The sequence below is a fragment of the Psammomys obesus genome, unplaced genomic scaffold (genome assembly GCF_907164565.1).
Source record: "Psammomys obesus unplaced genomic scaffold, mPsaObe1.curated_primary_1811, whole genome shotgun sequence".
NCBI classification, from domain to species: Eukaryota; Metazoa; Chordata; class Mammalia; order Rodentia; family Muridae; genus Psammomys; species Psammomys obesus.
The window spans coordinates 3883953-3908451 of NW_026596155.1; the positions used below are offsets into that span (position 1 = coordinate 3883953).

The 24499-nt window shown below is 40.9% G+C and overlaps 1 protein-coding gene across 2 annotated transcripts in view; it reads right to left on the reverse strand.

Moving 5' to 3' along the window:
• The window catches only part of Cops4 (COP9 signalosome subunit 4), a 31441-nt gene extending 14996 nt beyond the window's left edge, over positions 1-16445 (reverse strand). The window contains exons 1-6 of one of the 2 annotated variants that reach the window (XM_055594605.1): positions 16239-16443; positions 5826-5905; positions 5205-5356; positions 3686-3789; positions 1019-1172; positions 718-868 (exon numbers count right to left, since the gene is read on the reverse strand). In XM_055594605.1, coding sequence (XP_055450580.1) covers positions 718-868; positions 1019-1172; positions 3686-3789; positions 5205-5356; positions 5826-5905; positions 16239-16312 — 715 coding nt within the window. In that variant the 5' untranslated portion in view covers positions 16313-16443. Of the gene's footprint in view, positions 1-717; positions 869-1018; positions 1173-3685; positions 3790-5204; positions 5357-5825; positions 5906-16238 lie in introns of both variants that reach the window. The other variant, XM_055594606.1, reaches the window with a different exon arrangement.
• Positions 16446-24499: the final 8054 nt, after the last annotated feature.

The following is a 24499-nucleotide window of genomic DNA, read 5'->3' on the forward strand; positions in this document are numbered from 1 at the left end:
GGAGTTCTAAACATGTCATGAGCTCGCAACTGATTACAGCTCTTAGAGGATTTCAAAATGATTTAGAAAATCTAAACTTAACATTCTTTCACAATGGTCCTCTCTATTTAAAAGCTGTGTGTTTTCTATGCTACAATTTAGTAAAAACTTTTTATGTATTGAGGAAAAGAATGAATGCTAGGTCTAAAACTGAAGCTTAAAGGTTTAAAAAATGAAAGGCAGAATACTTTTGATTTATTTATTTATTTATTTTGTGTGCGAGAGAGAACACACATGCTATGTATGACACACCTCTGAGGGTCAGAGACAACTTCCTGGAATCAGTTCTCTTCTTCCACCTTGTGGGTCCTAGGGCTCCAACTCTCAGTCATCAGGCTTGGCAACAAGCCCCTTTACTGGAGTCACTTTACTAACCCAATCTCTAGATTTTAATCCTTCTTTTCTCCTCTGTAATTCTCATTTAATTTAAGAACCATTTTCTTTTTTAGTGAAACTTAGAAATAAACTGTTACATCTTTTAACTATTCTTAATGTATGGATGACAGGCTGAAATTTTAGAGAAATCATTTTACTCCTCCTTTTGTTTCATGTTTACACTTACTTTAATTGTACCGAGACATCCCCAGAAGAGTTCCTTGCTAAGTATTTCAGTAGTTAGCACTTAATGTTATTAAGCAGAGACAACTCGCTTTATTTAAACATAAATCACATGCTCACCTGCTGATGCTAAGATGGTGCAGTGCAAAGCATGCTTTAAGGCCTCTAGTCTTTCACTTTCATGGACTATTGTCTTGTAAGAGAGTTCGTTGTACCTTTGGGCAGCTTCAATGAATTTCCTTCTGTAATCAAGGACACGTGCATAGCAAACCTATGGAGGGAAAATGTTCCAATTAGACGAAAAGAAAGACAAAGGAAAGAGACAAGGAGAATCTCTAAAATACACAAAAATTACGTTTTGAAACATCCTGGTATATAATTAATCAACACAAGATTAAATACAGATTAGCTCATTTGTTACCTTGTAGTGTATTTGTAACTGTTCATTTGTGGATTCATTCTGAAGCAAGGATGCTCGATTTATGTAAGCCTCAGCCTGAACAGGGTCATCATCCTCCAGATACAGCCTAGCAATCTTCAGGTAAGTCTCCAGCTTATAGTCTACATTGTACTGTCTAGGACAAATAAATGAATGAATGAAGAATGAATATTTTGTCAAGAAAGTTCTTTTACAAATAATAAAATTCTTATTATATTATGTTACAGAAAATAAGCTAAGATTCACTGATCTTTTAAGTTTTTATCATCATTGATCATTTTATATCATGGCTGCTTCTAATTCGCAGATAATCTCATAAAATAAAGACACAAGTGCCAAGTTTCAAGCTTTTTGGATATTACTAGTGGAACTACATCCAGGCTCAGCTTGCCTGGAGAACAACCTGGCAATTAACTCTCTATTTATCCTTTGAGTTCTTTAAATGTGAATGCTTTTAATCCACTATACTTTACTTCTAGATACCAAATTCTAAAAACACAATAAGGAATATGCCCACACATTTATTAAAAGGTAATTAACTTATCAAGTTAAAATTATATATGTTAAGAAAAAATGAAAATCACTGTTATATTTATAGGAGTGAAGTGATGATCACTAAGTGCTTATAGACAATATTTTTTTAAAGATTTACTTATGTATATATGTATGTATATACAAATATATATATATGTATATAATAGAGTATACGTGTGTGTGTGTGTGTGTGTGTGTGTGTGTGTGTGTGCGTGCGCGCGCGCTCTATTTGCATGTACCTAAATGCCAGAAGACTGCTCTAAATCACATTACAGATTGCTGTGAACCACCATGTGGTTGCCAGAAATTGAACTCAAGACCTCTGGAAGAGCAGAGCTAAGCCATCTCTCCAGCCCCAACAACTTTTTAAAGATTTATTTATTTATTATTTATATAGTATTCTACCTTCATGTATGCCTACATGCCAGAAAAGGACACTAGATCTCATTATAGATGGTTATGAGCCATCATGCAGTTGCTGGGAACTGAACTCAAGACCTTTGGAAGAACAGCCAGTGCTCTTAACCTCTGAGCCATCACTCCACCTTTTTTTTTTTTTTAAGTGAAATAGTGGGCTTTGGCTAAGCATGGTGACTCACGTATTTCATATCAGAACTCTGGAGGCAAAGGCAGGAAGATCTCTGTGAATTTGAGGCCAGCCTGGTCTACATACCAAGTTGTAGGTCAGGCAGGTAGCGAGACGCTATGTCAAAAACATACAATTTGGAATATAATGGTATATCAAACATCATTAAAATTATTTCTGCCATCCAAGTAAAATGTATTTTTATTCATATAACAAAATATAATCTCAATTAGAGTAGTAGTGAGACTACAGGTGGTTTTCAGTTTCTTCCTTCCTCCACTGGTTAAATTTTACTCCAGGAATGAAGAACTGGAGGCCTCACATAATTCAAAACTCATCATTCAAGATCAATCCTCATAGAAAAGTAATCTTTTTGATTTACCAGCCAAAGCAGTAATGCCTATGGCAAGAAAAAAAAAAGCCTTAGAATTCACTTGGCTGTCACTCTGAAATTAATTCTTTACTTGTTTTGATTTTTGTAGGGGAGGGACAGGTCATGGAAAGGATTTTTATGAGTTCAAATTGTTAATTAGCTTATTAATTATCAACAGCTTATGTTTGCCACTCACAACTGAAATTTATATGAATTGTTCTGCATGTTAAGCTTCTTTAATTTTCTATAAGAGAACCCTTTTATTACTTTAAAAATCAAAATGAATAATTTCTTTAAAGAAAAAAAGTTCCCATTTGTCCAAAGTTATAGCCTGTATTTTTCTCACTTACAACTGCCACCCCCTCTGTAGTTGCAGCTGATGGCTATATCTGACTTCACTAAGAGAAGCAATCAAAGTGTACTTGCATAAACGCGTCACTAACACAGCCTGTTCTGTGATCTAGTTATTTCACATCCCTGGGACAAGTTTGCCCACCAGAAACATCTGGCATTTCTGGTTGTTATGAAGCACAGCAGTGCTGCTGCCCTGAGAAAGAAGAACTGGATGCTGCTAACCTTTTAGCACAGGAAAGCCCTAAAGACAGGATTATGCCAAGCTAAAATGGCCGCACCACTACCAGACTCCCTTCTCATACACTCTTGTGGGAATCCTTTACCAAATTCTCAGTGTCAAATTTTTGTTTTGTTTTTCAAGACAAGGTCTCATTATGTTGCCCTGGCTGTCTTGGAACTCACTTTGTAGACCAGGCTGGCCTCAAACTCACAGAGATCTGCCTCTGCCTCCTGAGTGGTGGGATTAAAGGTGTATACTACCATGCCTGGCCCTCTCATTTTTCTCTGAATCCAAGTCCTTACAATGGCTTCAAGAACCCAGAGGATCTGATCCATTGTGCTGATTTCATTCTGTCTTTTCCTGTGTTAACTCTACCTCCACTGACACTACAAATACACCGGCAGCTTAAGACCTTTGTGTTAACAGACCACTTCTAAGAGTGGCCTTGTTATACTCTGCCCCAGACAACTCAGCACTCTCTGAGAAGCACTTACTGCCACCTAATGCACTGTGTTTGCAGCTTCTACATTAGGATGTAAGAAAAGTATGAGCGAGCACTTGTCTGTCCAATATTCACCGTACTTTTGCCCTGTCTCCAGAGGAATCCCCACCAACACTTGGGCTGCATTTCTCCAGTCTTCTTCTTTCTCATAGATAGATGCAAGATGCTGTCTTATGGAAGCAACCTAGAATGAGACACAGACGTTAATGAAGCAGTGCTCTCGTCCAGTCTACTAAGCTGGTAAATAAGTCGCAAGGTTTATGTAGGATCATCCTTTTTTTTTTTTTTTTTTTCTATCAAGTTTGCATTCACAGAACATCAAAACAGAGACTTAAAACAACACATTTCTACAATGTGTATCTTGGCAACATTTTGTTTTCGGTATTAAATTTTGCTTTTGTGTTGCTACATACATGATGTTGGAGCTTTCCTGTGCCTTTAATCTTAACTTACAAATAGTCTTACTAAGGCTACTGAGATTGATCATTGGTACAAAAGTCTATCATCTAAGTCTGATCCCCAGAATCCACATACAGATGAAAGAACACAACTGATTCTATAGAACTGCCCTCTGACCTCCACCTGTGCACCTGTATACCTGAGGCATATACAGACCTCATATCTGTATACACAAAATAAAATTAAGTAGAAAATCTTTATAGCACTCCACTTGGAGCTGCAACATCCTAATGCTTACCTGATTTACATTGTAAATGCTGTTAGACAGGTTTATTAAAAAAATATGAAACGGCAAAAATTATCTCATTTAAGGAGTTAACAGCATCAGATCAAATCATAAAAATAATTTATCTTTAGAGCAAAATCTACTGTTCTAACACAGCAGGACTGTGCATATAGGAACTCACACAAACTGGGGCACAGGGCCAGCACAGGCTCCAGCCAGACAGCACCCCAGCAGGGAGAGAGGGATTGGACACAGGGTCCTACACCTAACCAAGAAGCTGTTTATAGCTGACATGCTTCTGGCAAAGGGAAATCAGTCCCTCTGGATCTATCAGCCACACTCTAGGGCAGCAGGGTCCAGGCCCAACTTAATGATATCTCTATGGACTTCTTGTTTCACCTTGGTTTGTTTGGACAGGTTTTTTGTTTTGTTTTGTTTTTTATCTTATTGGTCTTTGCTTGTTTATTTTGATTTTTGTTTCTGTGGTTTTTATGCTTCCATGTGTGTTTGTGGGAGGGTGGGTGTGCCCTTACGCTTGCCTATGTGCAGAGGCACATATGTGTTTCATGGTTTGCTTCTGGCTTTTGTTTGTTTTTTAGGTTTTCAAGACAGGGTTTCTCTGTGTAGCCCTGGCTGTCGCGGAACTTGCTCTGTAGACCAAGCTGGCCCCAAACTCAGAGATTTACCTGCCTCTGCCTCGCAATGTTTGTTTGTTTGTTTTTTAAAGAAAGAAAAAAGAACATAAAGTTGAATGAATAGGGAACACCTGGGAGGAGGTGGTAGAAGGGAAAACATAATCAAAATATATTGTATAACATTTTTTTTCAAAAAAAAAAAAAAACTACTGGCAATTTGTAATTTTAGTTTTCTGATTCATTAAAACAGAATAAAATAACAATGCTCTGGATTTTCACCTGCTCCTCAAAAGAGATGACTCGAGGCTGGATCTTCTCCAAGGTGAAATGGTAAATCTCCTTGGCTGTGCTGTCTGGCAGGTTAGGGAGGTGTGTGCAGAAATCCGTCAGCAGCTGCCGCGAGATCACCAGACTGACATTCTCATTCACCACTTGTTAGAAAATAAAAAATATAAAACGTCAATAATTTGTAAGTTTCCATTAAGCAACTAAATTTTACTTTAAATTACCATTTAATACATTCAATGTATTATTCAGAAATTTTCATATCCTTATCACCTTATGTTACATAATTAGTTTCTATATACTAGATTTTACTGATTACATATCTGCTACTGCAGAGCAGAAAAAAAATACAGTAACTTTTCTAAGAAACATAAAAGACTGGGGAAATTTATTTCTGAAAATTTTATACTTTTTTCTTCTTTATTTTTGTGCAAGGGCTGGCACAATGCACCTACACAAAACCCTAAATGGGCTTCAATTTTGAAGACAATTTAACTGAAAAATAACCCAGCTCAGAGTGGTGAACAGTCTGGAGTAAGTTAATCTGAAAACACATTTAACATGATTGTTGTAGAACCGGCTGACAAAGCAAGCATGGCCTTCCATTCTACTCACTTGCTTCCACAAAAGCTTTCAGTGCTTCTAGTTGTTCTGTCCCAGATAGCTGAATGGCTTTTTCCAAAATCTGACGATATCTAAAACAGTATCAAATAAAATAACAATGTTTAGTTCTAATTGTCAACTTGAAACAATCTAGGATCACTGAGGCAGAGAGTCTCAATGAAGAACTATCTTAATCAGATTGGCTTGTGGACACTGTCCTGGAAATCTTGATAACAACTGAAGAGCGAAGACCTACCCCTGTTGGCGGCACTATTCCTAAGCAGGAATGCTGACCTACAAGAACTGAGAGCCAGTTAAGCATAATCATGTGTTTATTCTCTCTCTGCTCTTAACTGTGATGTGAGAAGTTGCTTCCAGCTCCTGCTGCCCTGACTTACAAACGAAACTAAGACATATACTGTCTAACCCAAACCCCAAAGTTTACTCACCTAAACTGTGTATTTGTTTCTGTTTTTTTCTTTTTTTTCTTTTTGAGTCAGAGTTTCACTATGATATAGGTCCAAGCTGCCCTTGAATTCTCTATGTAGCCCAGCTAACTTGGAACTCTTGATCTTTCTGTCTATCTCTCAAATGCTACACTTCCGGGTACACCACCATGCCCTGGCCTACATATTCATTTCTACCACTAACTTTGACATGTATTCTGTCTTTTCTATTTACCCTAGTTTCTTCCATTAATCTCTAGGTGTCAGTTTTCTCTCCAGCACACTGATAATAAACACATATTTAAAGTTTCCAACCCATCACAAGAAATACTAAGCTTTGAGACTGGTGAAACAGCTCAGCAGATAAAGTCATTAAAGTCACTTTCTGCCAATTCTGACACTTGAGTTCTGTTGCTGGAACTCACACAGTGGAGAGAATTGACTTTTCCAGAAGTTGTTCTCAGACCACATACACAGACATACACACACACAGACACACACACAGATGCAATCTTAACAATTTTTAAAATAATAAACTTGTAATTCTTTGTTTGTTTGCTTTTGTTTTTTTGAGACAGGATTTCTTTGTTTCCCTGGCTGTCCTCGAACTCACAGTTTGCATGAGTCTGCTTCTCAAGTGCTGGGATTAAAAACATGTACCTCCATGTCTGGCCTAAACCTGTAATTCTAAGGTGCTACCTTTAGTTTTTAATATTGGAATTTTTTTTAATTTTAAAACTCATCAGAGAGGGCTGGAGAGATGGTTCAGCGGTTAAGAACAGTATCTGCTTTTTCAGAGGTTCTGAGTTCAATTCCCAGCAACCACATGGTGGCTCACAACCATCTATATCCTCTACTGCCCTCTTCACAATGGAGCACTTATGTACATAAAATAAATAAACAAAATCTTAAAATAAAAAAAGACTTGTTTAAAACTCATCAGAGGATGGGTTCAGAAACTCTGTATTACTGAATCTAAAGCTGTCTCTTTCTTGAAAACTTTCACTTTGAATTAGAAGTAAAATACCAATTTTCTTTCAAGTGTCTTTTAAAAATAAGTTACAATTTCTTCAACTGTATGCTATACAGACATACAAGAATACTATTTGAGGCTCCTGAATCTAGGATCATCAACAATCAGATAATACTGACTAGACAACAAAACCAATACTAGAGACTGAATGTCTCAGTATGTACAAAACCAATTTCACCAAGACAAATGCACTAATAGAATGTTCTTTATGTTGTCAGACATCTGCATTCAGTTCTAGCAACTGGTCGACTATCCCTCACCACATACCTATCCCATCAAAGTGGCATTATGAAGAGAGTAAGAGAAATGCTAAAAATAAACACTGACAATTACCATGTCATACTAAGTTCCTTCCTAACACACAAGTTCCAAGAGGACAGGGCCCTTTTCTTTCTGCTTTGTTCACTGAAACATACACGGTCTTAAACAATATGCTGCACAAAAGAAGCACTGACTTAACAATGGTAACATTTTACTTCTTAAACTGAGTCAGTAAAAGAGGGCTAAATTGTGTTATTTTTTATCTTTTGTGTTTTTGTTAATTTTTAAGATTTATCATTTTTATTTGTGTGTTGGTGTGAGCATCTGTCATATAAATTTGGGTACCCATGAAGGCCATGAATTCAGTCACTGGTGGTTGCAAGCTACCTAACGTGGATGCTGGGACCCCAACACCAGTCCTCTGGAAAAGTGATCAAACAGCACACTAACCACTGACCCATCTCTGCAGCCCTCTCTCCTGTCTTTTTAAAACATTTATCATTGGACCTACAGAGATGGCTCAGCAGTTAAGACCATTGGCAGCTCTTCCACAGGACCAAGGTTCAATTCCCAAAACCTACACAGTGGCTCACAAACATCTGGTCCCAGGGATCTGACACCAGCTTCTGGCCCCTGTGGACACTAGGCACATGCACAGTGCAGACATATATGCAAGCAAAACACCCATACACAGAAAAGACTTATAAAATTATTATTGTAGATGGGGATGAAAATACTGTGGTGTGCATGTAGATGTCAGATGGTCACTTTGTTGAGCTGGTTTTCTATTTACCTTTACATGGGTTCTGCAGATCAAACCTAGGTCTCCAGGCTTCCTTAGTAAGCATCTTTACCTACAATTCATCTTGCCAACACCACTCTTTAAAGTACGCACATACACACAAATTCACGTATATACAAATTTTAATTTTTCTTATGTCCGCGTCTACTTATTTATTGATCTGGTCACCTTTTCAGGTAGATCATGCTTACTGGTGTGTCATTTATTTTTTGCTTGATTTATTTGTCAAGTTTGATTATACTGTGTTAAAACAAGGTCACAGCTAAGTCTTACATTTACATACCCTAGAGTATCTTATGCAAAGATGAGCACTTAGATAAATTTGATGCCTAACCTACAGTTAAGACTGAGGGTGATGGCACACAACCCTTACTCCCAGCACTTGGGAGGCAGAGGTAGAATCTACATGGGTTCAAGACCAGCCTGGTCTATAAAACACTGAGTTCCAGGACAGCCAGGGTGGTTACACAGAATAACCCTGTCTCAAAAAAATAAAAAGTTTTCTTTTAGATTTATTTATTTATACTTTCTGTATTGGTGTTTTGCCTACATCAATGTCTTGTGCACAACATGCATGCAGGCCCACAGAAGCCAGAGGAGGGCATCAGATCTGGAACTGGAGTTGCAGATGGTTGTTAACCACCATGTGCGCACTGGGAAATCAATCTGGGTGCTCTGGAACAGTCAGTGTTCTTAACCACTGAGCCATTTCTCCAGCCCCTGACTTACATAAATTTGAACACAGTTTCATAACTTGCCATTAGTCTGTCCTGGTAATAGGAAAAACATCCTAACGCAAGTAAGTTTTAAACTAGCCCAGTTACGTTAGAAATGGCCTGCTCACACTAGGCATGGTGGTCTGTCTATAACCCAGCACCTGGAGGCAGAAGTAGTAGTAGGATCAGGAATTCAAGGCCAGCACCAGCCTGGGCTCACAGAGAAACCCTATCTCAAAACAAAAACGAAGAAACCAAAGATACCATGTAAGGTAATAAGGAATTTACAGATAAAGTTGGTCTATGACATTCTCGTGGCTGAGATGGTAACAGGAAAAGTTAAGCAGGGTACGATGCCTACTGGCCTAATAATGCCAAGTCAATAAGAGATAAGCAACCACTTTCTGATTGGATTTGAATTCTCTACACAGAAGAGAATTCATATCTGATATTGGAGACTGAGTCAAAAAGCCTATAGATGGGAGATTATGGGCCCTAGAAGAGAAGGTGCTATAGGCATATTGCTAAATGAGCAGACATGTCTACCAAATGGGCCTTCAAAATAATTTACGCTTATGATTATGTTTATGATTACAGTGCTACCGTAAGTTTTGGTCAGAAAACTTCATTTTACAGTGGGCAATGGTAACTACAAAGACAAACAACTGGGCAGCCAGGTGGTGGTGGTGGCAGCAAAGGTGGTGGTGGCTACCTTTAGTCCCAGCACTTGGGAGGCAGAGGCAAGTAGATCAAGACCAGCCTGGGCTGTCCTGAAATTCACTCTATACCAGGCTGGCCTCAAACTCACAGAGATATACCTGCCTCTGCCTTCCCAAGTGCTGGGATTAAAGTCGTATGCCACCCCTGCCCAGCAATAAATAGGATTTCTCTATCACTCTCTCTAAGGCTCAGGGAACATGACAGAAAAGGGGATAGGAAGACTGTAATAGTGCCAGTGAAACAGCTCAGTGGGAAAAAAAAAAACACTTGCCATATAAGCCTAATGTCCTGAGTTCTATCCCTGCAACCATGATGGAAGGAGAGAGCTGATAACTTCTGAAATTTGTCCATCGACCTCACATGCACCTACAGATATGAACACACACAGTTAAGTAAGTACATAAAAAAGACATGGGAAGCAGGGGGAAAAATAAGAATTTGAAGTGAACCGCAGCCTCTTCCTGGAGGCATTTTCTAGTCCTCAAAGGCAGTGGAGGGAGAAGTGAGGTGGTGAAGACTCTTCCAGAACAGAGAGAGGGAGGCTCCCTCTGGAGCACTCTTAAACCTGCTGGTAACACTGAAAGGCAACCCGCTGCTTCTGGGAGACTAACAAAGCTGGAGGTATATGAGTTAAGTTATATGCATGCCAAACAAGGAAACACAAACACTTTGAAATGAGGTCACAAATTCAATATCAGGTATTATCTAGGAAAAAAAATTCGGAAGCCTTTTGTCTTAGACTGTTAGCAGGTGCTGACAGAAGGAAATAAAAACTCTGAAACACAGCATGCTGGGCTTCAAATTGTCTTTAAAAAGAACTTTAAAAATAATTTGCAAAAAAAGGATTAGGAAGGTACATGACAATATTAGCTTATCATCAACAAAAGCAGCAACCAACTGCAACAACTAGAAACTGATGCTGAAGCCAGAAAAACTGTAATACAATCACGCCTAGGGAGATAAGGTAAGCTTTGAAGTTCAACAAGAAACTAGGAAATATGAAGTGAGATTTGGAAAATGAACCATCAGAAATTACAGAACTGAAAGATACTATAACCAACTTAAATACCCAACAGCAGATGAGACAGCTGAAGAACGGCTAAAGCAGAAAGCAGATGTGAAGGTCTAGAAGGAGGCATAAAAATGAAAGAATACACAAGAGAGCAGAAGATACAGAAGTTCCCATCAGATGTTCTGAACAGAGGATTCACTGGAGTCTAGAGGACAAATAAGACAGACCAGATGTAATGAAGAGGCATTACTTAGACCAGGAATGGGGGCCCATGTCTATAATTGCAATACTTAGAAGGTGGAGCAGTAGAATTATAATGAGTTCAAAGGCAGTCTCAGCTACAGAATGAGACACTGTCCAAAAAAAAAAAAAAAAAGGGGTGACAGGTAAGGAGATAACCCAAAAGACAAGTCTCAGAGCTATCCAAAATATGTCCACTGGGCTTCCCAGTGAAGCTCAGCCCAGCAACTTTAAGTATGTTCAAAAAGTGGTTTTTCTTTCACTCCCTGTGTCTATGTCACTTTGCAATTTGACTTTGTAAGTTTGTTCCACCACCCCATTCATTCATTCCCTTTGAAACCCTGTTGTCACATATTAGCTAGCCGCCACTCAGAAGCAGAGCTGGGCACCTGGCCTGCAGCTCACTACAGATGCACATAGGAGGTCAAGTGGAAGCAGGACCATTTGGGCAGATAGTTCTTTACCTCAGCCTAAACCAAACTGTCAACCTACAAAACTGTAAACTAAATAATGTTTTAAGTCACTACGTGACTTTTTCAGTGGCTTATTTCATAATAAAAGCTAACTGCTATTTATATATGTGCTTTATAGTAAAGTTGCCAATAATAAAACAAGCAAGTACTAATATAATTTTTCAGAGAAATAATCTTCTAGTAATCTCCTGATCTTTAAGCATTCTATTTTTATTTAGTGGCAATGGGAAATACTGGCGGAAAAATACTCTAATACATTTTAGTTGAAAACAAACAGGTCATTATTTGTTAGGAAACTGAGGCAAGAGGTTTGCCATGAGTTAGAAGTGACTATGAGCTATGTAATGAGTTTCAGGACAGTCTGGAGTATGAATGAGACCCTTTCTTAAAAAAATAAAATAAAATAAAATAAACCAAAACATAGCCACGTTTGGTCAAATTAATATAAAGCCAAAATGGTGGCTATATTAGTTAGAAGTTCACAGACATGGGCTGTACCCGGGCTTCACCTCTATGTGATTCCCAGGCTTCTTTGTGTGTGTGAGTATTCCTCCCCTGCAGTCCCTCCCTCTCTCAGAAGTTCTTTCTCATTCTTAAATAAAGTTGTTTGCTTTGGAAAACAAAAAAAAAAGTATGTTTTCTCTGTTTCTTTACCTCCACATATAAGGCTAGAGCCATTATCTACTTGCCACCTAGTGTCTGGCATTTACTGTGGACACGGGAACCATCAGCCTGTCCCGGAGGACTAACAGAAAGCAAAGATCTGAGTCAGAAGGGTCTTTGGGTTAGCCAGTCTCCGCCACTGCAGATAGCGTGCACATGCACATTCTGATCCAACGTCACCTCACGGGAACAGAGGACAAGCTTACTCTTTCCTTCTGGAAAAGTCTTCTTGGCAAGCAAGGGCAACTAAGAGGTCTTCTATTACTAATGACTTCTCATAAAATGAAATCTTAGCAGTCTTGCCAGAGCACATTAGTAAACCCAGCTTTGAGGAGCCTGGGGCAGAAGGATCAGGAAGGAGTCCTAAGCCATCCTGAGCTACAGTGTTGGAGGCTAGCCTGGGCTACAAGAAGCCCTTCTCAAAACAACAAACAAAAATAAATGTTTAAACTGCAAAGACCCCCCCCCCATGCCTTTTGGATCTCTTCCATGCTCTGAAACTGGGAGGATGAAGTTTTCTAGGTCATATTTGATTGACTCAGGAAGGACCTATACCCCACAGCCTAATACCTGCTCTCAAAGACGTAACATCTGCCAAAAAAAAAAAAAAAAAAAAAAAAAAAAAAAAAAAAACTAAAATATATAAATATAAAAATATATATATATATATATATATATATAAAGTATGTCCAAGTAAAAGTAGGTTACGGCTGGGCACAGGTCCAGTGTGGGGATGGGTGTGAGCATGTGAGCATGCTTCCCAGAAGTAACATCTGAATCAAATGTGGACGAGCCAAGCAGTTTGGCCAATTTCAAGAGAGCCTAGCACAGCAATTACCTTCACATGTTCCCTTTCCAGGCTCTCTTTCTCTTCTAAAGGTTTGGGGTTTTTGTTGTTTGTTTTGTTTTTTGTTTTTTACTTTTTTGAGGTAGGGTCTCTTTATGTAGCCTTTGGGTGCCCTGGAACACACAGAGACTGGCCTGCTTCCAACTCCCAAACTCTGAAATTAAAGCCTTCACCACTAAGCCTGGCTTCTAAAACTTTCTTGAAAAAAGATTTATTTACTTGTATGGGTATGATGTTCTGCCTGCACGTTTGTCTGCACACCACATGCATGTCTGGTACCTGTAGAGGTCAGAAAGGGCCAGTGGAGCCCATAGAACTGAAGTTATAAATATAAATAGCCACCATGTGAATGCTAAGGACTGAGCTCAGGTCCTCTGCAAGAACAGAAAAGTGCACTTAGTAGCTAAGCCATTGCTCCAGTGCCCTCTTCTAAAGCTTCATAAGAGGTAATAAATGTTATATGAAAAAAAAAGTAGCCTATATCTACAACAACAAAATACTTTTTATATGGCCAGTTTCTCATACTAACTTTGGATAAATAAAAGCACTTCTGAGTTTTTAACAATGAAAGCAATATAGTCAAGTTGATTAAAAGTGAGCTTTGAGACAAACGTGGGTTCAGAAGAAGTTATGTCCCCTTCTGGCTATTCACTGATTTAACCAACAGTTCTTGAACAACACACTGTATGGAACAGACAGTATCAGTATTAGAAATCTTGTACTGCATAATTCCTTACAGTGGGGCCTTTGTTTCTCAGGTCCCAATTGGAAAAAAAAAAAAAAACAACCAACCAAACACCTTAACTGAACAGATGACTTTGACACATGTACTTCATAAAGTATGTGGCTAGCAGAACTGCTTTGTTATGAAGATAAACATCGTGACACATTCTTACCCAAATAGTACTGGGTAAATACCTAGAGGGAAGGCCAACAATAATATTCTCAGAAAGCAGCAGTGAGGCCTGGCGATGGCTCAGTGGTTAAAATTGCTTGCTGCTCTTCCAGAGGACCCGAGTTCAGTTCCTAGCACCACATCAGATGGCCACAACCACCTGTAACTCCAGGTCCAGGGAGCTGACTCCCTCTTTCAGCATCCATGGGCACCTGCACTCATACTCACATACACAGAAATAAAAATAATAAACTTTTTTTTTTTTTGGCTTTGAGACAGGGTTTCTCTGTGTATCCTTGGCTCTCTCGCTTTGTAGACCAGGCTGGCCTCAAACTCACAGAGATCTGCCTGCCTTGGCCTCCCCAAGTGCCCCAACAATAAACTAAATCTTAGGACAAGAAAAGAAAGCAGTATTGAGGAAGGTGCCGGCTAGCACAGCATGGGCTAACATTTATCAATTATTTCATTTACTCTTAACAAGAAACCCATGTGGTAGACTGCCACAGTAATAGTTCCCAAGTTCATATTCCTCTGCAATATCACTTTGTTACGGAAGTGTTGGTGGTACGCTCCATTTCCCTTCCTCCTAAATCTGGGCTGGTCTTCTTACTTGCATTCATCATATCACAGAACTGATGTGAGACTTCTCAGACTAGCCTGAAGCCTTACAGCTTCCATCCTCACTCTGTTAGGACACTCTGATGAAGGAAGTCCCAGAAGAAAGCCAAAGCTACACCATGGAATAAGGGAAAAAAAAAAAAAAAAAAAAAAAAAAAAAAAGACCCTGCTAACAGCCAGATAGTTGTGTACATGAGCCCAGCCCTAACTGGAGCACCAGCCAAATTAATCTGCATAACTGAACCAGGCAAGATCAGGAAAATAGCCCAAGCAACACTCAGTATCCTGAGGGGGAAAAGAGTACTTTTATACTACTAAATTGTGTATTTATTAAGCAGCAGTAGAAAAAAAGAAACACTCTATTGGAGGCATACCACTGTTTGTCTCCAATTCTGAGCTAAAGAGGTAAATAGCTGCGGTTCCAGAATTCTTTCAAGTCTGAGCAACTGTATTCTATCTGATAACTTGTAAAGTTAGTGTTTTCTGTAATAGAGAAAAACAAAAATCAAGGAAATACGAGGGGATACATAAGCTAGTTTTACTTTTGACTAAATCTATAAAAAGTATTAATACATGCAAAAAAAGACTAAACAGTGAAGACACAGTCAACTATTTCCAACTCCTGGAATAAGTCCTATGTATTTACCGACGCTTATAACAATAACTCTATGACGTTTTCTATACATCAGGGACCATATTTAAGCATGGTAAGCACTTTGACACACACTCATTTAAAAATCAGGTAAGTCTAAGGTATTTTTTGGCAGAAAAACCCACTAATAAAGAAGACATTATTTACTACAGAGAAAAGCAGCACAGCAGCCACACAACATATACACCATTTCATTGCGCAGGTTTGAGCAAGAATATTTCATTAATTAGACCTACGTGCTCTCAGCTGTCAGGATGTAAACCTTAGGATCAATCGGAGCCATACTATCAGCAGAAAGCAAAGCTGTGAAATCTACAAACAGAAAACGAGTGTGAAACTGCCAAAACAACTACCTGGGGGTACTGACACATGTCTCAAAGTTTGACTTGGAATGGACCTACGCATTCTAAGGTTTCAACAAAACTCCTAAGCAGCCTGGCAACACCACCGTTCTAGACACCCTGAGCCCGAGGACATTCTGCAGCGTTCCCTTCTACAGAGTTGGTGACAGGGTATCGGAACATAAGGACCCCCATTCCCCCACCAACACGCTATAAACTGAGAAGTTCTGGGCGACATGACAGCGGCCATACCTTCCCGGCCCGTCAAGCCTCAAAAAAAACAAAACAAAACGAAACAAAACACCTCTCTGCATCCAAGTCCAGACCATAAATTTACCTCCACCAAGACGCGGGCGGGGGCGGCAGCAAACAGCAGTTAGAACTGTCGGGTTGGCCAGAGAGACGCTAAGGCGGCCACGGCCGGGGGAGCCGTCATTCTCCCACGCTCGCAGACGCCAAAGGCGCCCGTGGAGGACGTTATCAAGGACCCAGGAAGCTGGCAGTCTTGGGACGGTCTTGGGACGGTCAGGCCCCCGCAAACGGTCCCCACAGCTTTCCACGGCTCCAGCAGTTACCGCCGCAGCCGGCTTCAGGCCCGCCCCCCTGAGTCAGGCCTACCTCGAGCCTCACCCCGAGGGCCCCGTCACCCCTGGGAAGGTAAACTGGTGGCCTCCCTCCCCCCTCTGGGCTCCCAGGGAATACTCACTTGCCCGCCAGATCTTTATGAGAGCCGCTCGAATTCATGAGCTGGGCCAAATCCTGTCGCACGGCAGCCGCCATCTTTCTTCCACCTCAGCCGCGGCTGAGGGACCGCTCGCAGCCAGAAAGGAAACGAGTGTGGGCCTCCAGAATGCAGGCAGAGGGAACGCGAGGTGCCATAGAGTAGCGCCTGTGCGGGCCAGAGCGTCGAGGAGGGGAGCCGGAATTAGCCCCGCCCACAAGGGTTGAGTGACACAAAACTCCTCTCCTCTGCTTTGAGTCCCGCCCAGGCCTCCCGAGAGACGCCGGCTCTCACGCTCCGACCTGGGATTGGCTGAAGAGCTTGAAGGCGTGTACCTGTGCAGCTTCAGTAAAGGCCCGGCTGGTGAAACTACGGGATTTTCACTTCAGTTCCGGGTCTAAAGATTATCGTCCTCACCTTCCTTCTTTAAGGCGTCTCTTAAACACACACACAAACCGCAGAGATGGGAGGAAAAAGACCATCGACCCAAATCATCATGGCTAAATTAGTTAAAGCAAGCGGTTAATTAAGGCAAACTTTTTTTTATTCGTGAACTAAGGCACGAATTTATTTTCCCCCCAAGGCAGAGTTTGAGGGGTTCCTCCTCCTCCCCGCCCCAGACGTGAGGGAGACAAGGCTGAATAGCTCAGGGCCAGGGAGTTTCCAAATGGGGTCTCTGGAAGGCAAAATAGGCAGGGGTGTCAGGAGCAGAATGTAAGCACAAGCTAGTCCTTCCTGAAACAAAGACATGGTTGAAAGGTGGGCAAAACAAGGTAGTCATAGGTGGTCACAAAACCTTTAGAAACAAAGTGGGGTTTCAAGGTGGTTATAAACCTCTTTTTGAAATAAAAACATGATTTCTATTCCTGGAACAGGCAGTGCAGAACCATTTGTAGTTCCGGTTATTGGTGGGGCCATAGCCCAATACATGGGAAACAAAGGTTTAATCATATACAGGAAGGAATCTAGTCTGTCTTTACTATAAGATGGCTTTTAAGCCTAGAATGGAAGCAGGCTGGTTTTTCAGATAATTTACCTAGTAGGGAATATACTATGGTCAAGAAAATGATCTTCCCAGGATGAATCTCCACCGCTTAGGTGTGCTGATGTCTGTGTTTCCCCACACATGAGAAACTCAACTGCATACTTTATGATAATAATGGGCTTTTTCGGCAATTCCCTTTATAAAAAAAAAGGCCAATCTTGGTGTGGTCATCTGTAATACCAGCACTCCTGAAGGCAGAAAGATCAGGAGTTCAAGGCTATGCTCCCTTAACTTAGCAATTTTGAGGTCAGTTTGGATTACGAGAGACCTTGTCCCACAAAAGTCTAAGATACAATATAGGTTTAATGTACATACTCACACACACACCTATGTGTATTCCCTTTCTCTGTTACACCCTGTATCTTTTTAAAGTATTGGTCATATACATACCACTTTGTTCAGAACAATGCTATTTTTCATCTGTTAACCTGAAGTAATTAGTAATACTTCCTTTCACTTTAGAAACTGTTATTTAAATCTCAACTTATATGGTCATCTTATTTTTATATATGATTATATTCATTATTCATGTATTCTTAGAAAACTTCTTTCAAAAATGCAATCAAGTAAATGTAAGATTTTATATTCTTTTCCTTTCACAAAAAGTAACATTCCTTATTTTTTTATTATTATTTTTTGTTTATTATTAATTACACTTTATTCATTTTGTATCCCCCCATAAGCCCCTCCCTCCTCCCCTCCCGATCCCACCCTACCTCCCCTTTCTGCATGCATGCCACTCCCCAAGTCCACTGATAGGGGAGGTTCTCCTCTCCTTTCTGATCTTAGTCTATCAGTTCTCATCAAAAGTGGCTGCATTGTCCTCTACCGTGGCCTGGTAAGGCTGCTCCCCCCTCAGGGGGAGGTGATCAACGAGCAGGCCAATCAGATTATGTCAGAGGCAGTCCCTCTTCCCATTACTATGAAACCCACTTGGACACTGAAATGGCATGGGCTACATCTGTGCAGGGGTTCTAGGTTATCTCCATGAATAGTCCTTGGTTGGAGTATGAGTCTCTGGGAAGTTCCCTGTGTTCAAATTATCTTCTTCTGTTGCTCTCCTTGTGGAGTTCCTGTCCTCTCCAGCTCTTGCTATTTCCCACTTCTTACATAAAATTCCATTCACTCTGCCTGACAGTTGGCCATCAGGCTCAGCATCTGTTTTGATAGTCTGCAGGGCAGAGGCTTTCAGATGCCCTCTGTGGCAGGTTCCTAGGTTGTTTCTTGTTTTCTTCTTCTGGCTTTCAGAGGCCCTCTGTAGCAGGTTCTTAGGTTGTTTCCTGTTTTCTTCTTCTTCTGATGTCCATCCTCTTTGCCTTTCAGGATGGGGATTGAGGGTTTTAGTTAGGGTCCTCTCTTTTGCTTAGTTTGTTTAGATGTACCGATTTTAGTGGGTTTATCCTATGTGTAACATTCCTTATTGTTCTTCCTTTAGTGTTTTCACTTTTTCTAATGATCTATTTATATAAGACCAGTCCTTTTCTATCATTTTTTAAAGTAGTGATGATACATTTAATATATTAAGTGGTTTTTAATAGAGCAACCATTGGTACAGTAAACAACCTTGTATGTGCATGATTTAAGATATGTGCAAATGGTCTGGAGAGATGGCTCCGAGGTTAAGAACACTCACTGTTCTTCCAAAGGTCCTAAGTTCAATTCCCAGCAACCACATGGTGGCTCATCTCCATCTATAGCAAGATCTGGTGTGCAGGCAGGATGTTGTATAAATAATAAATCTTTTTTTTTAAAAGATGTTATGATCAGCTTACTTAAAAAAAATATGTGCAAATAAAATACACTTTAAAAAAATGAGTCAAGGTACATATAGTTTGGGGGCAAATTTTTCCCAAATTGCACTTAATGGAAGGATTCTAGTATTTTGCCCTCCAGTCAGATATATTTGGATTGTAATTTCTTATAGACTTACCTGCAACAAATACTAAACTTGAAGCATTTTGTCATCTTGGTACATTATGGCATGTTCTCTCTACTGGGAAGGGAACAGAATGAGGAACATAAAGTAATGTAGAGGTTCTCCACACCGATTCATATCACATTCTTTTGGTAAGAATGCCTAGCAGTGGCTATACTGGAAACTCGCTCTCCAACTGGGCAGGCTTTATGCCCACAGGGGGTAGGTCAAGTGTTCTGGCACAGGCCTCTCAAGGCCTGTCTGGACAACTTAGTGGGTCCTGTCTGAAAATAGAAAATAAAATGAAGGCCAAGGATACACGTTACACCTCAGAGTTAGATCACTTGCCTACCATGTAGAGGCCCTAGACTAAATTCCTAACCTAAGAGTGAAGGAGAGGGAAACAGGGGTGGGGTGGAAGGTGGGGAGATGGACCCAGAGAATGAGCAATAGCGGGAATCAGCAGTCTTTCCTACAGCCTGTCCATCTGACCACCTAAATATCAGGGAACTCCCTTCCCTGAGGAAAAGAGTTCAACTTCCCATTCGGTGTTGCCAAAAATAAAATCACAACAATGTAAAGGTCTTCTTCAGTTGGATATAGTTTTTATTTTAGAATCAGGAACATCACGAAATAAATGTTCCAAAAAGAGAAACATAGTTATATAAGTCAGAAAAAAAAAAAAAGGAAAGAAATAAGGAAAAGTGAGCCTGGCACAGTGGCTTGTACCTGTAATCCCAGTACTCAAGCGGTTGAAGCAAGGGGACCCATACAGGTTTAAGGCCATCCTGGACTACACAGAGAATTTCAGAAGAGTCTGGGACACAGACTGAGAAGGAAAGGAAAAGTGGTTTGTCATTTCAACGTGATATTCTTTGTGAAACAGGGCCAAAAATAATTTGAAAAATCCTAGTTACTTTAGGTTAATTTGGTTTTTTGTTTTGTTTTTGTTTTTGAGAAAGTATAGGTCATCGAAGGAGCTTCATCAGTGTGTTAATTGAAAACCGCTTGTTTGAAAAAAAAATCTCTTTAATGTTGATTTCTCTGAAGGTGAATTAAATAGTTTGATGATATATGTTACTGTGAGTCCTTCCACTTTTTGTTTATAGTCTAATCCTTAGAGGCAGGAGTGGGAGCTTGGTCTGAAGCAATGGGCTCCTGTAACTTTATGTTTACATCAGCTCAGACTCCAGGATGTTAAAACAAAACAAAAACCTCTTGAGAGACTGGAGATATGGCTCGGTAGCTAAGAGCAACTGCTCTCTTGCAGATAGACCTGGGTTCAATTCCCAGCATCCATATGGTGACTCAGAATTGCCTATAACTTCCGTTCCAGGAAATTTGATATCATATTCTGGCCTCCTGGAGCTCCCACACAGAAGCACATAACTCACATAAATTCACTCAAGCAAACATGTAGACACATGAGATAAAAATAACAAATCTTTCAAAAGTAATTTTTAAGGATGCGGAGTTGGGGAATGGCTCGGTGTGTGTAAAGAGTCTAACACACAAGCAGTTTGGATTCCCAGGACCCAGATACAAAGTTAGTCTGCGACAGGTGGGTCCTGAGGGCTCCCAGACCAGCCAGTCTAGGTGAAAGAGCAAGGGTCCAGTTTCATGAAAATAAGATGGAGACAGATGTAGGACGCCCACTGGTCCCCACATGTGTGTATGTGGAGACGTGCGTGCTCACCCACTAATAGAGAAGAACAACCCCTAGTACAGTCTCACAAAGTTTCTAGTTCACCGGGAGCTCGGTGATTTGCACGCCAAGATGTTGTTTCTTACCGGGAACTCACTGTTCACCTAACCAAACCCTCTTTGGCATATCAGGATTGCCAGTATCACTGCCCTTTGCACTTTGGGGCATTGTTAAGTAAAGTAAAGATTATTTGAACTAGGACAGCGATAGTAGGTCCGATCGTCAGGACAGCTACCAAGTGACTAACAGAAGGGCAGCGAACACATTGCCAGTTCACTGAGCAAAGGAATGATTCATTCCCCCAAACAGCACTGAAAAGAATGGCAGGAGAATTCAGCACACTATTCAGAATAGTGTTCAGCTTAAAACTTCATGATTGTTTGTTTCTGAAAATTTCCATTTAACATTCAGCTACCTGTACGTAAGTACAGGTAATTGAAATCTCTGAAAGTAGAATCAGGAAGACGTGGCACAAACCTCGACGATGGTGTACTTCAGACATGCCACCTTGATCTCATTAGGGTCAGTTGTGTATCGCATAGTGGTCGCGTATGGTGTTGGATGAAATTAAAAGTTACTATAATTAAGTGGATGGTGAGCTTATGCCTTCTTCGGAGTTCATTAGGGCACAAACAACCAAGGGCTTTCTGTGTTTTTGTTTTTGTTTCTTCACTACTAAGAGTTTTCTTCCAGACGCTTCCTGATGCCCAGCGTTCTTTCTAGAAGTAATCGTTAAGCCTGCCCTAGTTGGTTCCTTCCATACTCAAACCTGTTCACATCCTTTCTCTCTTTCCCATCCCCTAATCTTGCTTTATTTGAACATTGTCCCACATTCCATTGCACCACTGTGGATCTCCTTCACCCATCAAAAGGATGGAAGATATCAACCCTACAGCCCACAGATTTGGAAGTCTCCAGAGTCTAGTGGTTTCAGAGAGTTCTCTAGCTAAGGAATAGATACCACATCTGTCAAATAATGCTGACAGTCTTATCAAAAGTGACAGTTCCACTGTGTTGAATGTCTTCTGTTTCTCTCTATCTGCTGGCTGTTCCTTGAGGTTTCTGATGATGAAGGCTGAAGCAGGCGTAACTTGAATCCGGGCCTGTTTGAACGGTCAGCCCCACTGCATTTTTCAGACCCATCCGCTTACTGTTTGCTTTGGTGATGTTATCCCCAGGTTTATTTTGGAAAACAGATACAGGGGTCTGACCTTGGAGGTCGGGAAGATGTGGTGTAGACTCTGACACTGGTGTGCCTCAAATACAGCACTGTGGTATCACTGGGGTCAAGTGTGAGGGGTGTAGGAGAGGTGTCTGGTGCTGAGTGAACCCAGATGCTGAAGATGCAGCTTGACCATTTCCAGATTTAAAAAACTCTCTCTCTCTCTCTCCCTTTTCCTCTTTCCCTCCCCTTCTCCTGTGTGTGGGTGTGTGTTCATGTGCATGGAAGTGCATCTTCACGTGTGTGCACATCCATGTGGTATCTTCTATTGCTCTCGCTGATCTCTCACTGACCCCAAAGTTTACCAAATGGCTTGACTGGCCAAGTGGTAATCTACCTTTCTCTGCCCTCAAGGAACTGTGAATTTGAACTCAGGTCCTCATGTTTGACGGTCAGGCACCTTACCCACTGAGCAATCTCCCTAGCACCAATATATTATTTTTGGTTTTAGAGTTTGTTTGTTTGTTTGTTTGAGTTGGGGGCTTTGTGTGTCAAGGTTGGCCTTTCATTTGTTTATAGCTGAGGATAACCTTGAGCTTTTGGTCCTCTAGCCTCCTCTCCCCAATTTTCAGAATTATATGCACATGACACCACTCCTGTCGAGGCAGTGCAGTGTCTCTCTCTCTCTCTCTCTCTCTCTCTCTCTCTCTCTCTCTCTGTGTGTGTGTGTGTGTGTGTGTGTGTGTGTACATGTATTCTTTTTGGAGGCTGATGTTAGGCTTCATCTTCTGTTGCTGTCCACGGTCTAATTTTGAAATAGGGAGCTCACCGATTGGCTAGGCTGCTTAGCCAGTCAACCTCAAGGATCCACCTACAGACACCACCATGAGCATTGCCATGCTCAGCTTTTACAGGGGCGGGAGGAGCTGGGGATGGGGATGTGAACTCAGGTCCTCGAAGGTACCAGGCAGGTACTTTACCAACTGAGCTATCTCCTGAGCTGAAGCTAGTGCATTCTTTATCTTTTTAATGTACATTGGTGTTTGCATGTGTGTCTGCATGAGGGTGTTGGATCCCCTGGAAGAGGAGTTACAGACAGCTGTGAGCTGCCATGTGGGTGCTGGGGATTGAACCTGGGTCCTCTGGAAGAGCAACCACTGCTCTTAAGCACTGAGCCATCTCTCCAGCCCACACAATGCATTCTTAATGCCTACTTTTTAAAGATGGCAGCCTAGAAATCACCTGAAAAAGTGGTCTCAATTGAGGTATAATTTTTATTAATTTAGTTTTGCTTATGCTTATCTTTGGTTTTTTGTTTCTGTTTGCCAAAGGATCTTGGGGAGGAGGGACAGCAGGAAAAAAAAATCTCTAATCCAAGTCTCTTCTGCCACTTGGGAGTGAATAAACCCCTGGCATGTATAATATGGTCAAGACTCAGAATTGTAAAGATGGTTTAGTCTCTTTTCATGTTTACTTTGGATTAGACAGTGATTTGCCAAACAAAAACTCAGCCACACACCTGGGGAATTCTTTACTAGTGGAAAGCTCCTATCTGGAAGGGAGGTTTACCTGACTTCCTGGTTGCTGTGGGAACAGTTTTGCTAAACATTTCCACGTGAAAAAGACTTGTCACCCTGAGGTAGAAAGATAACCTAGGTAGTGAAAAGTCCTGGGATCGGCCCCAGGTAGTGGAGAGCAGGACAGGAGAGGAGACATTTCTTTTTCTAGACTGCTGGACTCTTATTCCTTGTGCCTCATATCTAAAAAGCTGTATTTCCAGATTTTGCTTATGTCGCCTGAGAGAGAACAGCAACACTTGCTGGTCCAGACGACTTACTCACCCTCTTCCTCAATTCCAAGGAGCTAGCTAGTTAGCCAGGCACATCTGCATTGACTTGAAAACAGTACCAAAATCCAGCTTAAAAAAAAAATTAGTTTTGAGGCTGGAGAGATGGCTCAGTGATTGAGAACACTGGCTGCTTTTACAGCGGACCTCAGATTGATTCCTGCTACCCACACGGTGGCTCGCAACTGCCTGTAGCTCCAGTTACAAGACCCTCTTCTGGTCTCTGTGGGCACCAGGCATGTATGTGGCACACACTGATACATGCAGATGTATAAAATAAATCTAAAAACAAAAAAGTAACAGTTTGTCTCCCAGCTCAGACCTAAAAACTCATCACATTAACAACACCCTCCCCAGTGATTCCTGAGCATTAAAAGCTGAGAAGCTGGCTGGTATGGGGCTCATGCCATTAATCCCAGCACTTGGGAAACAGAGACAGACAGATCTCTGTGAATACCAGGTTAGCCTGGTCTACCTAGAAAATTCCAGGCTAGCCAGGGGCTACATCATGAGACACTATCTAAGGAAGAAAGAAAGAAAGAAAGAAAGAAAGAAAGAAAGAAAGAAAGAAAG